The 14,423-nt window shown below is 53.2% G+C and overlaps 1 protein-coding gene across 2 annotated transcripts; it reads right to left on the bottom strand.

The window, feature by feature from the left end:
- Positions 1-100: 100 nt before the first annotated feature.
- Positions 101-13,728, bottom strand: Cacnb3 (calcium voltage-gated channel auxiliary subunit beta 3). 2 transcript variants are annotated; one of them, XM_004668563.2, is made up of 13 exons: positions 13,587-13,728; positions 6,239-6,361; positions 5,937-6,059; positions 5,338-5,453; positions 5,066-5,130; positions 4,834-4,853; positions 4,585-4,665; positions 4,372-4,430; positions 4,116-4,225; positions 3,701-3,852; positions 3,368-3,463; positions 3,116-3,265; positions 101-1,447 (listed from the first exon to the last, which is right to left on the bottom strand). In XM_004668563.2, exons 1-13 carry the CDS (start codon positions 13,626-13,628, stop codon positions 1,133-1,135), a joined length of 1,452 nt encoding a protein of 483 aa, XP_004668620.1. In that variant the 5' UTR covers positions 13,629-13,728; the 3' UTR covers positions 101-1,132. The 2 variants fall into 2 exon arrangements, with proteins under 2 accessions (XP_004668620.1, XP_004668619.1); XM_004668562.3 differs by lacking the exon at positions 13,587-13,728 and adding an exon at positions 10,651-10,739.
- Between the last annotated feature and the right edge of the window lie 695 nt (positions 13,729-14,423).

Raw genomic sequence — 14,423 nt, 5'->3', positions numbered from 1 at the left:
CCTTAAAGAGAAGGGGCCAGAATACTACCTGGACGACCCCACACTTGGGCCACACAGGCACATGGCCACCTGAGCCAGCAGACAGACCCGACACATGATGGAGTGTGCATGGTGTTTTATTGGTGATGACAGTGAAGTGGGCAGGGTCTTGTGGAGCATGCTCTGTAGATCACACACGAGAGCCATAAGGCAAGGGTAGCTGGGTAAACAGGGCCTCTGGGGCTGTCCACTGTGTCCTATTCTCCCTATCTAACCCTAACTTAACAAGCAGCAGCTATGAGTCAGGAATAAGGTCAGGAGCCCCTATCTTGCAAGAGGCTTGAAGGGAAAGAACAGAAATGACAGATGCAAGGGCAAAGAATGAGAAAGGCAGGGGGGAGACCCAAAGTTGTTCCTCCCTCCCCAAATCCCAGTCCAGGCTGGCTCCTGTCTGCCTTTTGGCTTGACTATGCTCCGGTTCCCTAGTCCTGTCAGATGCTAGACTTCCTGGTATGACGAAGAGGACCCTTTTCCCCCAGTGCTTCAGCTGTGAGGTCTTTGGACCATCCTAGTCTGCCTGCTACTCCAGTCTTGGATGTGGATGTCCCACCCCAGCTGATAGAAATACCACCATGTTGGGCTCTGATTGTCTCATTTCTGATGTGTGGCAGTGAGGTGAGTGGAGGCCCCTTGCACCTAAAAGCATAACCCAAGTTCCTTAACTTAGGACTTGTGACTGCTCAGGAACTTTGTTTCTTACTTGTGCAGTGTTACCCACACCTCTATCCTCTTGTCACTCAGAGGAGGCATCCCTTCCCTGAATTGGTGGGAAGGCCTCTGCTAAAGTGGTCCTGGTCTGAGGTCACTGCCCTGTAGGGCAGGGTCTTGTGCAGGAGGTGAGGAAGGTGCCAGAGGTGCAGAACACAGCTAGTAACTGGAACAGGAGCCTATGGGGTCACTGTGCCCAGGAGGTGAGGGGGCCCCTTGCTTCTCCCAGAACTTTAGGACCACAGTTTGCCCTGGTGCTTGGGCTGGGCATGGGGTTGTGGGAGCTGAGCCTAGTGGCAGTCTAATGCCAGTCTAACTCCAATCTGCCTAGAGAGGGCATCCCAGCCAGCTGTGCCTCTTCCTGCCAGGGTGGGGCAGGAGGTGATCAGTAGCTATCCTTGGACCAAGGCCGGTTGCGCTGCCAGTTCCGGTCATTATGGTTGTGCTCCGAGTCCTGGGCTAGGAGCCGGTCTTGGGGATCATGCCCATTAGTACTGGGCAGCCCCGAGGTGTGTTGGCGGTGAGGCTGGTACAGGTCCTGGTAGGCATCTGTGTAGTCCTCTTCCAGGTGGCGGGAGCTGCGCTGTGAAGATCCGGTCCAGGCTTGGCGGGAGCTCTCGCTGGCCTCATCTGAGGGCATCAAGCTGTCTCGCTCCAGGGGTGAGTGTTCCTCACCTCGTTCCCCCAGCAGCTGCTGGTTCTGGGGGCCACACAATAGCTCTAAGTGAGGCAGCACAGACCTGGTCTTTGCTTCTCTCCCATCTGTGGCACCTTTCTTCCTCAAAGCTAGGGCTTTGTGCTCCCTAGGCAAGGGCTCTTCTAGGGGTGAGCTAACCTACCCCTTCCCCCACTTTCAATTCCCAGGTTAAGGAAATAGTGGGAGGAGGAAGAAGTGTTGTACCAGTCTTTCAGATCCATACCAAAAACTGAAGTTTTTAATTCCTGCAAATTCAGGCTTTGCTTTCCAAACCAGGGGTTCAGCAAATAAAGTCCTTGCTAGGCAAGTATGAAGACCTGAGTTTGGTCCCTTAGCTCCCACAGAAATGCCAACTGGGTATGGTGGCCCTCCTCCAGGAGGCAGATATGGGATCATGGGGCCAGCGGCTAGATAGAATCAGTGAGCTCTGAGTTCAACTGAGAGACACTACCTTAGTAAAGTGGAGAGTGACTGAAAAAGACTCCAAAGTCAACCTCTGGCCTCAACATGCACACACCCATATGTGCACATGTACCTGCATACGTGTCTATACAAATATGCAAAAAATAACTCAGCTGAGGGGCTGGATGGTTCAGTGGTTAAAGGCACTTGTTTGCAAAGCCTGACAACCCAGCTTCAGTTCCCCAGTACCCACATAAAGCCAGATGGCACAAAGTGGCACACCCACCTGGCATTCATTTGCAGGGGTAGGAAGCCCTGGCACGCCAATACTCACTCTGTCTATCTATCAAATAAATTTTTTGTTTTTTTTTTTTTTGAGGTAGGGTCTTACTCTAGCCCAGGTTGACCTGGAATTCACTATGTAGTCTCAGGGTGACCTTGAATTCATGGCAATCTCTACCTCTGCTTCCTAAGTGCTGGGATTAAAGGTGTGCCACCATGCCCGACTCAAATATTTTCAAATATATTTTTATTTATTTATGCGGGAGATAGTTAAATAGATAGACAGACAGATAAATAGATAGAGTGCACCAGGGCTTCCAGCCACTGCAAACAAACTCCAGACACATGAGCCACCATGTGCATCTGGCTTACATGGGTACTGGGGAATTGAACCTGGGTCCTTAAGTTTCACAGGCAAGCACCTTAACCACTAAACTATCTCTCCAGTGAGCTATATGTATGTATATATATATATTTAAGTATACTTTATTTATTTTTATTTATTTAACAGAGAGAGAATGGGTGCACCAGGGTCTCCAACCACTGCAAACGAACTACAGATGCTTGTGCCCCCTTGTGCACCTGGCTAATGTGGGTCCTGGGGAATCGAACCAGGGTCCTTTGGCTTTGCAGGCAAACACCTCAACTGCTAAACCAGCCCTCCAGTGAGATTTAAAAAAAAAAAAAACTGAGTTAACTATAATAAAATACTTAAAACTTAGCAAGTTAAAAAAAAAAAAAACTGAGTTGAAGAAGAGTGTGGAGAGAATCCTTTGACTCCTACACGGCCCATCTCTGATTACTCACTTCACTGATTTACTCCCTCTCCCATCAGGAAGTTTCTTGGCCCCACAACAGAGCAGAAGCAGAGCTGAGAACCCTATAGTACTTCAGACTGTACTGCAGGCCAAGCACGATCCTGTGAGCAGGGTTGGAGCTATCTTGACTGAATTAACTTGCATATCTGTGCCCATTGGAAATGGTTACCTGAAGTCCAGGAATGGCACTGGGAGGGCCCAGAAGTCCAGGGCCAGGAGCTGGGTGGTGGGTGGCTCGCCAGTAAACCTCCAGGTACTCAGCTAGGTGCTCGCAGGCATCTTCCAGCTGGTTCTCATCCAGAATCACGTCAAATGATTCCTGGAAGGGAGGGAAGGTGAGGGGAGAAGGCTGGGTGGGTCCCTGCCCATCTCTGCAGATTTTACAGAATAAGGGTGTGGTTGCAGCTGACCCAGGCATTACCGGTGGGCACTGAACCAGCTTATCATATGCCATCATCTGCACAGTGAGGTGCTTCATCTGTGACTTCCCCCGGGAGCGGATGAGCCGCTGGAGGACCTGAGGAGGAAAGGCAAAGCTAGACCTGAAATTTCTTGAAGCTGCACTTGGAGGGGGCCCTGGAAAGAACTAGGCAGATCCCCCATTTGTGATCTGGCATCCGTAGCAAGTGAGAATGACTCAGTGGTGTTAAGGAGCAGCAGGCAAAAGGAATTCAGGCATCTCAGGCAGGGCTCAAACAGATATGCTACATTCTAGAGAGCAATTCTGGGTTCCCCATCACCCCAGCTGACTTACCTTAGGTGAGGATACCTTGACAAAGACGATGATGGGAGCCAGTGAGGTCTTTGCTAGCTGTGCTGGGTGGTTGATGGTATCAGCATCCAACACTACTAGCTGCAGAGATTTGGCCAGCTCGAATATGCGCTCAATCTCACTCTGAACTTCAGCTAAGGAAGGTGAGCAGCAGCTCAACAGGGGTTCTGCCATCCCACTGCTTACTTCCCAGGCTTTGAGGGCTGCTTGCTACATAGTAGGTAGGAAGGAAGGAGGCCTGGGCAGGCACAGGACTGGTGAACTGAGGAGGGCAATCCAGGGGCAGATCCATGGTAGACATGGGCAAAGAGACAAGGCATTGACAAGAGAGAAGGGAGAAGAAAGTTCTCACTAACATGGAGTGAGGAAGCAGAGAAACAGGAGATAGAGTCCTCACCAATGCTGGAGCGGGCAGAGGAGCGCTCAATGATGGTCCTCTTGCCAGGATTGTTGAGGACAGACCGCTTTGCCAATGACAGGTCAGCTGTGACACGGGTGATGGAGATCCTGGGGTGAGGGCAGAGAGACATCTTCCTTCACATTTAAGGCCTTCCTTACCCAGCTCTCTTAACTTCCCCTTTAGAGATTTGCTATGAACATATGGAAGGAGACCACTCCTCACTCTCATTCCATTCCAAGCCAGACCAGCTTACCTGCCATCAAACCTGTGCTTAAGGAAGTCAAAGAGAGCCTTCTGCATCATGTCTGTGACCTGGAGGGGAGAGTGTGGCGCTGACACAGGGCTTCTGGAGAGAGGCAGCAACCCCTTACAGAGTCCACCCTCTCCATACACATCTTCCCACTGTCTTTGGAACTTTATTGTGTCAGGCTTGGTAGGGGTAACTTTGGGGTCAGGGTTCTCTCACCTCATAACCTTTCAGTGAGGGTCCCACCAGCACCACGGGCCGCATAGAGGGCACCACATCATATGGAGGAACATGTTCTGTCTGTAAAATAGAAGGTCAAACAAGATCTTGGCCCTGGTGTCCGCCTTATGGGGCAGAACCAAGAGTCCTGGACTCCCTCCCCTCTGTTCTGCCCGACAATGGTAATGACTACCCAGAAGTGTCCCCAGAACCATGAGCTCCCCAGCCCAGGTTCCTTCCTTAACTCACCTGTTTCTGCTTCTGCTTAGCTTTTTGGAAAAGGAAATAAAAGATTCAAGTTGGTGAAGGGAAAAGGCTCTGGGGGCATGACAGTCCCTTCCCCAGGGAAGACATTGGGTTGTCCCAGCTCTTCTGATCCCTCCACCAGACCTTTCCCACACACAGTTCACTGGGGAGGGGCCCCTTTCCCTGTGTCTTAGTTACCCATATATCCAATGCGGGCAGGCTGGGGGGAGGCTACCTATAGATGGAGGAGGGGAGCGTCTGTTGCCAATGTCACTCAGGCTGGAAGGGTTCCCGGATCTCCTGAGAGAAGGGTTGGGTGGTTGAATATGAATGGGCATCTGTAGGTTCTATACATCATTTAAAGTTGTACAAATTTCTACCTGCTTTGGTGAGGGCTGAGCATGTACAGTGTGTAGTCCTTTGTAGGTGTGGTATAAATGTATAGCTGTGATATGTGGGTCAGATGACATGTTTGGGGTGCTTATGAGTTTTCAGGCCTGCTCTCACCTGGCCTTCTGCTCCTGTTTGAGCCGTATGCTCTCCAGGCGTTGGGGGCTGGGGATGAAGGCGATGTCCCCGCCCTCTTTCACTAGCCGCCCGATCCACCAGTCATTGCTGTACTTCTGGGGGTGGGGTGGAGCAGGAAGGAGCTGTGAGGAGCTAACACAGGCCACTGCCTGGCTCTTCCAAGAGCCAGGGAAGCCTGCGGGGAAGCTGGTCTAAGGAAGGCAGAACAAGGGACTTGGGGAGGGCGCAGGCATCAGAGGCAAAGGACAGCCAGGTTCAAGCCGCAAGCCTCCAGTGGGGCTTCAATGTGTGGCATCACAGACCATCAGAGGTAGCTACTCTCACTGCTCACTTCACAGACACAGAAACTGAGGCTCAGGTCAGGTCTCAGAAGGTTGGAAACCCTTGGAATTAGGTCTTAGGCCTGGGGGGTATATAGTTGTGTGTAAAGGTTAAAGTGGAGAAGTTGGGGACTTGACAGAAAACTGAAGTTAAAAAAAAAAAAAAGAAAGAAAACAGAAGTAAGAGGCATTGGGATCTGGGGCAGCTGCAGGAGAATTAAGTTTCTGGAGGTTTCTGGGGAGAGGGGTGTTAATCACCTCTTTAATGTGCAGAAAATCTTTGGCCTCAAAATTGACTCCGGAGCCCTGGACTGGGCACTCCTCATCCAGTACACCACAGTAGCTGACATTGGTCCTCACAGCAAATGCCACAGGTTTGTGCTGGGGATTTTGGTGCAAGAAGCATTGTGGAGCACCTCACCAGGAGGCAGAGACCCCAGAGGAGAAGCCTCTGCCTGTCAAATACATTGTTCCACATGCAAGGACATCTTGGACATGACCCTGGGGACCCAGGACCCAGTACAGGTTTGCACCCAGCCTGACCTGCCCAGAAGGTATACCTTTGCCCTCTCAAGCTGCTGCTGAGCCTGACTCTCCACTTCACGCCGGGCACTCTCCCTGTCCTCTTCCAGGGAGACGTCGGAGTCCAGAGATGGGCGGCTTGTGTAGGAGTCTGCTGAACCCTGGCATGAGGGAGAGGCTGTGAGCCCTGGACTCCATGTGAAAGTCACCATACAAGCTCACTCTCCTAACAGTGGCAACTCCTCCATGTATACTACCTCCTGTCCATTCACCTCCCTCCATTCCCTCAGAAGAGCCCCAGTGTCTCTGAGGTGACAGGGAGGCTGGCCCAGTCCATATCACAGAGGACCTCCTGCCCCCACCCCCACCACTGTACCCTGGAAATACTGAAGCTCTAAATGGAGCCTTCAATTCTCCTCTCTCTGTTCTCCTCTACCATGTCCTCTGAAGCAGAGGGAAGGGAGACATACTGAAGATGACTATGATGGTGATGATTCAGGACACTGGGCCCTCCTGGTCACAACAGCCTGAAAATAGTCTGAACACTATCCCTTTAAGATGCCTTGCAGGAGTACAGTTAGCAAAAACAGTGGTGATGCACGTCTTTAACCCCAGCACTCAGGAGGCAGAAGAGGATCACCATGAGTTCAAGGCCATCCTGAGACTACATAATAAATTCCAGGTCAGCCTGGGCTACAGGGAAATGCTACCTTGAAAAACAACAACAACAAACAAAAACAGATGATAGCTAGGAGCCTGGTCACCCCATAATCTTAGCACTTGGGTGGAGAGTTGAGGCAGAAGAATCAGGAATTTACGTCCACCTTCAGCTACAGCTACACAGAAAATTCAAAGCCAGGGCTGGGGAGGTTGCTCAGAGATTAAAGGAACTTGGTTGCAAAGCTGCTGGCCCAGGTTCCATTCTCCAGTGCCCACATAAAGTTAGATGCAAAAAGTGGTGGATATGTCTGGAGAATTTGAAGCCAGTCTGGGCTATATGAAACCCTACTGAAAGAGCGAGTAACACTGAGATCCTTTTGGGACATAGTCATTTGCCTGACCCCTTACAGCCCAACAAGGTTTTGAAGGCTCCCAAACAGGTGCGTGCTTACCCTTGCAAGGTGAAGACTGGGCCCAAAGCTCTGACTCCTAGAAGTTACCTCCCCTTTGCTCTCCCCACTCCCTATTTCCTCCCATATCTGCTGGAAAGGCAGCTGGTCAGATAAGACAATGTGGGATAGCTACTCAAAGCCAATTCCCTGGGCCCAGGTGAGGCTGGGCCACACCTACCACTTGGCCTATAGAGCTCCCTACCCCTTTCTTGGACCCAAGGGATGTCAAGCCTGGAGGGAAGCCATGCTGGTGCCAGGCAACCTAGCAAGACCTTGGGGATGGGATGAGGGATAGGCCTTTAGTAATATAAGCAAGGGCAGCCTGAGTACCTGGTTATAGGAAGGGTCTGGAGGCAAGGAGGGTACATTTGAAGGGTTGTAGAGTTCACCTTCAAAGTCATGAGGGAGATACCCAAACAAGGGAAGCTTAACTTCGAGACCAGTAGCTGAAAGTTAGAATATATGAGTCTTTCCTTTAATCGGGGAAAAGGGAATCTTTTCTATTTTGATTTCTTATGGTGGATGTTGGAGGGGTACTTTCCTCAATTCTGAGATTTCAGGGCCATACAGATGGTAAAAGCTTGGATAAAGGGTCCATACAGGAGTGTGCAAAGGGGGAGGCTTCAGAATGTTCTCAGACTGAAGACTATTCCCTCAAACTCATTAGGCATGATCGCCCAAAAGGCAGTGGAACCCAGCTCTCAGTGGAAAAGGCAAACACACACTTGTTTGTGCATCATTCCTCCGCCCCGGTTCTACCTATATAAGAGGGCTGATCAGTTTGGTTTCAGCCAGCCCTGAGCCTAAGCTAAAGACAATGCCTGTAGTAGATCAAAATCATGAAGACAGTACCAAGGGGAAAGCTGTTTTTGTTGTAGTTTTATGGGAGGAGAGTCTGCCTGTGGCTCTCCATCTCTCCAGAACAAGGCAACAGAACAGAGAAGCTGAGCCCTAGAAAGAATGTTGACATAGGGCTGCAGAGGTTGCTTGCAAAGACCAATGGGTTGGATTCGATTCCCTAGCACCCACATAAACCAAATGTGCAAACTGATGTATGTGTCTAGTCTAGTTACAGGGGCAAGAGGCCCTGGCATGCCTGTGGTCATTCATTCTGTCCTGTCTCTCCTTGTAAATAAAAATATATTTGGCCAGGTGTGGTGGCTCACGCCTTTAATCCCAGCACTCAGGAGGCAGAGGTAGGAGGACTGCCATGAGTTCAAGGCCACCTTAAGACTATATAGTGAATTCCAGGTCAGCTTGGGCTAGAGCAAGACCATACCTCAAAACAAACAAACAAACAAACAAACAAAAATCCTAACTTAGAGTGACAGTCTTCACTTTCAGGGGTCTTAGAACATAAGTTTAGCTCTATAGAACATGAGTGGATAGAGGCTGTTTAGGCCAGAGGGCAGCAGGCAAGGTAGGATGCCCATTCACAATACATGTATCATGCTCCTTAGATACCCAGCACAACACTTGGAGAGGAGATTGCCTTTGACTCTCTGCTGTTAAAGTGGCCTAATTTAGTCCTCTTAATGCCCCTGTCTGGGGTATCTGGGCTAGCTGACCTCTTACCTTAGGAAGGGAATGGCAGGCTGTTTCCTTAAATATTTAATGAGTTGTGCTCATAATGGAAGGCCCTGTCCATGACTTCCACTTCCTCAGGGTTCGCCTATCTTCATTCTGCTCTGATATCACTTGGGGAGGTCAGAAGCACCATGTGAAACATATGCCGGGGTCTTACCTTCCCTAATATTATGCTAAAACAGCCAGAGGCTCAGTACTTGGGAGCTGTCAGAGTTGGCACAGTGCCCTGGTAGTGGCCCCCTTGCCTGGTGAGTGTGTGGGCAGGCTGCAGCTCCTCTCTTGCCTGGCATGGGGGAAGGAGAGGAGGGAGATGAGCCCAGTAGATTTATTTAGAGCCTGATCTCCCTCCTACTGCTTCAAAGAGGGCCTCAAGGAGAACCAGGAGCCAGCAAGGAGGAGGGAGGTAGAGAGAGCAATTCAGGGGGTCAGGGGGGAGCAATGGATCAGCAAGCTGCCCTCAAACTCCATCTACATGCCAGTCTCTTCCCTGCTACAGCCCTTGACTTCTCACCAGGGATGGGAAGAACCTCCTACCGTCTTATAGCTCCACAGAGAGGCTTGTTCTCAAGCTCACCTTGGCACCCTGGGCTACACCAGCTGTCCCTTCAACTGTCAGAAAGAGGTGCCCATCAGAACTCTGAAAATCATCTATCTGCTCTAGCTGTGATGTAATTAGGTCCAAAGGCCCTAATAAAAATTGGGCCCTGAAGGAGACCAACCTCAGAACTGACAGATGCCTGTTGTGAGCCCCAGCACTCATCTATCCTGGGCCTAGTGAAGAAAAGCAGGAAAAGACTCGACCTACCCTTTCTAAGAATGCCTTTTGGGGTGTTTGGCAAGAAGGTTGGTAGCTCTGGGGGGCTGTGAAGCTGCTCCCCACTCATTTCCCATCTTTCCAGGCATTCTCTCTACTTTCTGAGCTCCGGGAATCACTGCCTAATGAACCGATTTGTCTCAGTGGGTCAGGAGATAAAAGCAAAAGGGGGAATTAAATATTTATTGGTTGCCTGGTTCTTTGAGCAAAGAGCTTCCTCTCCATCCCCAGGCCCTTGGCTCCTCACCTCCAGCTCCTCCATGCTGAGCTGGAGCTTAGGCTGCCCAGCGCTCAGAGGAAGCCTCAGCAAGGGGGCTGGGGAATGGACAGGATTCAGCCGCTGGCCCACCCATGTGCTCAGAGGCCAACCTGGGATAAGCTGAGCTAGAAGCAGAATGAGGAGTTCAGGCAATGCGCAGAGGGAGGGCACAGAGGAATAATGTGGTTCCTCAAGTTCTATGATTCCTCCTCTGGAGAGGCTGGTACTCGCCTCTAATGTTCTCCCGGCTCCCTAATTTATCATTTACTTGAGGGGCAGGTTTGAAGTATCTCCCCTGGAGCTCAGCTTCTGTTATGTTTAGACCACATAAACCCAGAATTTGGAATTCCAGATGTTGCGCGTTCCCTCTCTTAAAACCTCAGCACTCACGGCCTCCAGCCCATTCTCCCGGTGCCCCTTCAGTCTTGAGCTTCGGGGCCACCTGCACCTCCCCCGCCCCAACAGTGTCCCTTCCGTGGGTGCCCAGGGATCTAGGTCTGGGGAGCCCAGGCCGTGAAAACACATCTCCCCACTTTCCTAGAACCAAGCGCCTTGCCCCGCCACCAAGGTTTTTTTCTTTTTCCTCAAAGTCTTGAACTAGGGGCTGCGGGGAAGGGTTGAAGAGAGAGGCAGTGTCACCCCAACTCGCCCACCCCAGCCCTCCCGGCAGGCACTCACCGCCTCCGAGTCCTCAAACCCGGGCACGTAGGAATCTTCATACATGGGGGAGTCCGGGGTGGGGGGAGAGCGAGCGGCGCCGGGGATGGGGGGAGGGGGCGGGAGGGGCCGAGGACCGCGGGCCGCGCCCGAAATGCCACCGAGCCGCGCAGCCCCTGCGGGCGGCGGCGAGACGAGGCGAGGCCGAGCGCCCAGGAGGGGAGCAAGCGGCGACGACCAGCAGCCGGCAGCTCGGATCGCCGCTCCCTTCCCCACCCCCCAGCCCAGCCGGTCCCACCCCGGCTCGCGAGCAAGCGAGCAGCGAGCGCCGCTGAGGAATCCGGCGCCCGGCTCCGACAATAGTGCCCGCCCACCTGACCCCCTCCCGGGAAGGTGCGGGCGGCGGGGGCGCCGCGGCCCGGGAGCCCCGCCGGGGCGGCGGAGCGGGGCGGGCGCGCGCGCGCGCGGGGAAGGTGGGTCCTCCGCACCTCGGGGGGCCCGGGCGGCGGGGAGCGAGGGGCGGGAAGGCTGCGCACGGGGGCGGATCCAGGCGGGGAGGAGGCGGGGCGAGGAGAGATGCGGAGACAGGGACGCTCCGTAACCCAGGAACTGCTCCGCCGGGAAACAAAGGGCTGGTGCGGGGGAGGGGTGGGGGCGACGCGCCCAGAGGCGACCCGATCCGCGCGCGGGGAAAAGAAGAGAGTGCGGGCGTCGGGAAGGCAGGAGGGACCGAGGGGCGGGGGGGGGGGGAGAGAGAGGAGGACCCGAAGCCGGGGAGGAAACGGGGAGACCGGAAAATGGGGAGCCTGAGCGAGACTGGAGAGGCTAGGACGTGGGCTGCAGATGGGGAGGTCCCAGGTGAGAAGGCCGCGTGTCTGGTCCCAGGGGACCCAGGGAACTCCAGCAGCAAAAACCCGCTGTGATACTAAGGAGGAAAAGGTTTGGCTCCACACCAAGACCGGGAAAACAGCTCCTGCGCCAACAGGTGCCCGACCCTCTCGGTTCTGGGCTGCAGTAGGGTGATGTCCTCCGAGCCTTGAGGAAGGGAGGGTGTTTGGGTGAACTAGGTAGGCCTCCCCACACCGGTAGAGCGGGCAAATTTCATCCTACTTGGGCCAGGATGGAGATTCCCGTCCTTACTTCCGTGCCAAGGATTGTGCCAAACATTATTACCAAGGCATCCCTGGGAACTGGGGCAGAAAGGGGTTGTTTTAGGTGAGCCTAAAGGGAAAGGAAACCAAAGAGTGGAGACAGGATAGTCGTGAGTGGAACCGAAAGTGGAATCCTGACACTCTAAGGTTGGGAGGAGGAAAGGGCGGCACGTCTCCCACTTTGCAAAAGGGCAGAACTGAGGTGGGCAAGGATCCGGGTACCACTCAGTCCCCTTCAAAGGAATTAAGATTTGCAAAAAGGGACAAAACAGCAGCCCTTCTCTTGAAGCTTCCCTCAACCTCTCTCCATTTGAGTTTCTTTCTTTTTTCATCCGCTGGGCAATATTACCCTTTTGAATTTTGTCTACCTGTCTGGTAGACAAGAGAAGGATGAGAGAGACTGGCTACACTTAGAGCACGCATTTCTGTTGAGCTCTTGCCCCTAGCCCAGTCCTTTTCCATTCCCTTTCCTTACCTGTGCTAGAGGGAAATTAGCCACAATTTGAAAGGATTTGATGAGATATGGAGAAGAAGATGGCTGGGGGAGGGGGGAGGGAGAAACCACTCAAGCCATCTTGGTTTCCCATCTATTCCACATCTTTCTGTTCCTTTGGCAAGGAAGAAAGAAAGAAAAGATGGCCTCATCTTTAAACTGCCCCCAGCCTGCCTCCTTCTGCTAGGGTTGGCAGATAAAAACTTTTTTGGAACCCCTGTGGCTAAGGGTACCAGTCACAATGAGGGATATAGCTTTCATAGTCTCCTCTCCGAAGTCTTGCATGCTTAAAGATTCCAAATACATTGGATTCTTCTGTATTGGAAGACCCCAAACCCTGTCTTCTCACTTTTGTGCCTGTTCCTCAGTATTCCTTGTACCTTCCTTTTTCATTCTGTCTCTTCAATTCTCTCTCTCCTTCCAGAGGGTGGAGAAGAATGAAAAAGTAAGAGGCTCAAGGTGTTCTTCTCCTGGGTTAGATGGTCCTCACCCTGAATCCACTTTCCTGACCTCCTACTCTGGCATTCTCTCCACCCTCAGGGACATCCTGCGATTGTAGTTAACAGTGGATCTCCACCAACAGCACTCCTTCCTCACACCTTGCTGTCTTCATCCCTGGCTGGGACAGTGGTGTCTAAGACTGCTCCCGAGCCATGGATTGCCATGCCAACCACCCCCAGGAGATGGGTTCCGGTTCCTCATACCTGCAGGCATCCCCTGGGTCCTGCAGGCACTTCAGAGGTTCCCTCCCTTCTTCCCATACCTCTGGGCTGCTCCCAGTGCCCATTCATTTCTTACATCACCCGCATCTGCCTACTCCAGTTCTCATGCCAACCTATTAGGGAAGCAGGACTAAAGAGGAAAGCCTAAATAACCAAGTTTGGGAGTTGGAGGTCTTAGGAACCTCCAGAAAATACTACAGCTTTTCTGTGTGTTCCAAGAATCTGGGTAGACCCCAATCCCTGGACCTGAAGAGGGTAAACTAAGGCAGGACCTAGGACTCTAGATCAGGTGGAAGACCTTCTGATTGCTAGGCTGACCCCAGGGAGCTCAGTGGGCATGAGAAGAGAGAGCATTGCACAGCCTCTTCTAATCTAGCCCCTGTCTACTCAGTCGATTCTCCCCGCCCAGCCTAGTCTCGGTGGGGGGTGGGGAGCTACCAGTTCCAGCCCTCCTCTCCTCTTGGACCCAGACGTCTCACCTCCTCAGGGTCCCTCTCCCCCACATGCTGTAGTTTCCACCAAATGCAGTTCTGCCTAGCTTGGTGTAGAGCCCTCCCTCCACCCCCCTGGGGAGGGGGCCCCAGTGATTACCTCGTTCAGCAGAAAGGTTGCACTGGAGTCAGAAAAAGACATAGACCGAGCTAGTGGCCTCTCCCCCTCCCCCGGGCCACGGGCTCCGAGGCGGGAGCAGGACCCGGCCGCTTCTCTGCACACTGCTGCCTGCACGCCTGGCCTCGCCCCACGCCCGCCCGCCCATCTCCCGCCGCCTTCTCTCTTCCCTCGCTCCTGGTACCTCCCTTTTTCCTCCTCCCTCCCTCCCTGCTTCCCTCCTCCCTCCCTCCTTCCCTTTCCCTTTTTTGCCGCCTTCGTCAGTCTCTCTCGCTCTCGCCTCACCTTTCAACCTAGCCTCTTTCCACTTCTGTCTTTACTCTCTACCATTCCTGATTTTTGTTTATCTAATGCCTCCCACAGTCCTTCCATCCCCATCTCTCGCTCCCTTCACCTCCATCCTCGTCTTCCCTTCCCCCTCCAAGTCTTCCTCCACCTGGTTTCTAGAAAGGGCTGGGTCTGGAGCACAGGCAGAGAGAGGGCTGGCAAGGCGCGGGTACCTGGGCTTTAGGCCAAAGGTTCAGCGCACCCCTGGCCCCAGCTCTGTGGTCTAGCGCCCAACCTCCAGCGCCCCAGGAAGAAAGGTGTCACTGCGTCCCCGATCTCGACCGGGGAATAGACCGAAAGGCAGAAAGTCTTGCCCAAGCCTCAAGGCACTCCCTCTGGGATCCGGGGAAGCCATGTCCATCCACCTAACCAGGTCCCGACCCCGAGGCTCCTGCAGGTCCCTCCGGACACAGCCCAGCAGCGACGCGCCCCGCTCCCGGGAAGTCTCCGCTGTCACCCCTCGCAGTTCTGGCGCTGCGGGGCTCAGCTCCG

This window comes from Jaculus jaculus, chromosome 6, assembly GCF_020740685.1.
Source record: "Jaculus jaculus isolate mJacJac1 chromosome 6, mJacJac1.mat.Y.cur, whole genome shotgun sequence".
Classification (NCBI taxonomy): Eukaryota; Metazoa; Chordata; class Mammalia; order Rodentia; family Dipodidae; genus Jaculus; species Jaculus jaculus.
The sequence above is the reverse complement of the archived record's forward strand: the minus strand, read 5'-3'. Positions and strand labels throughout refer to the sequence as shown.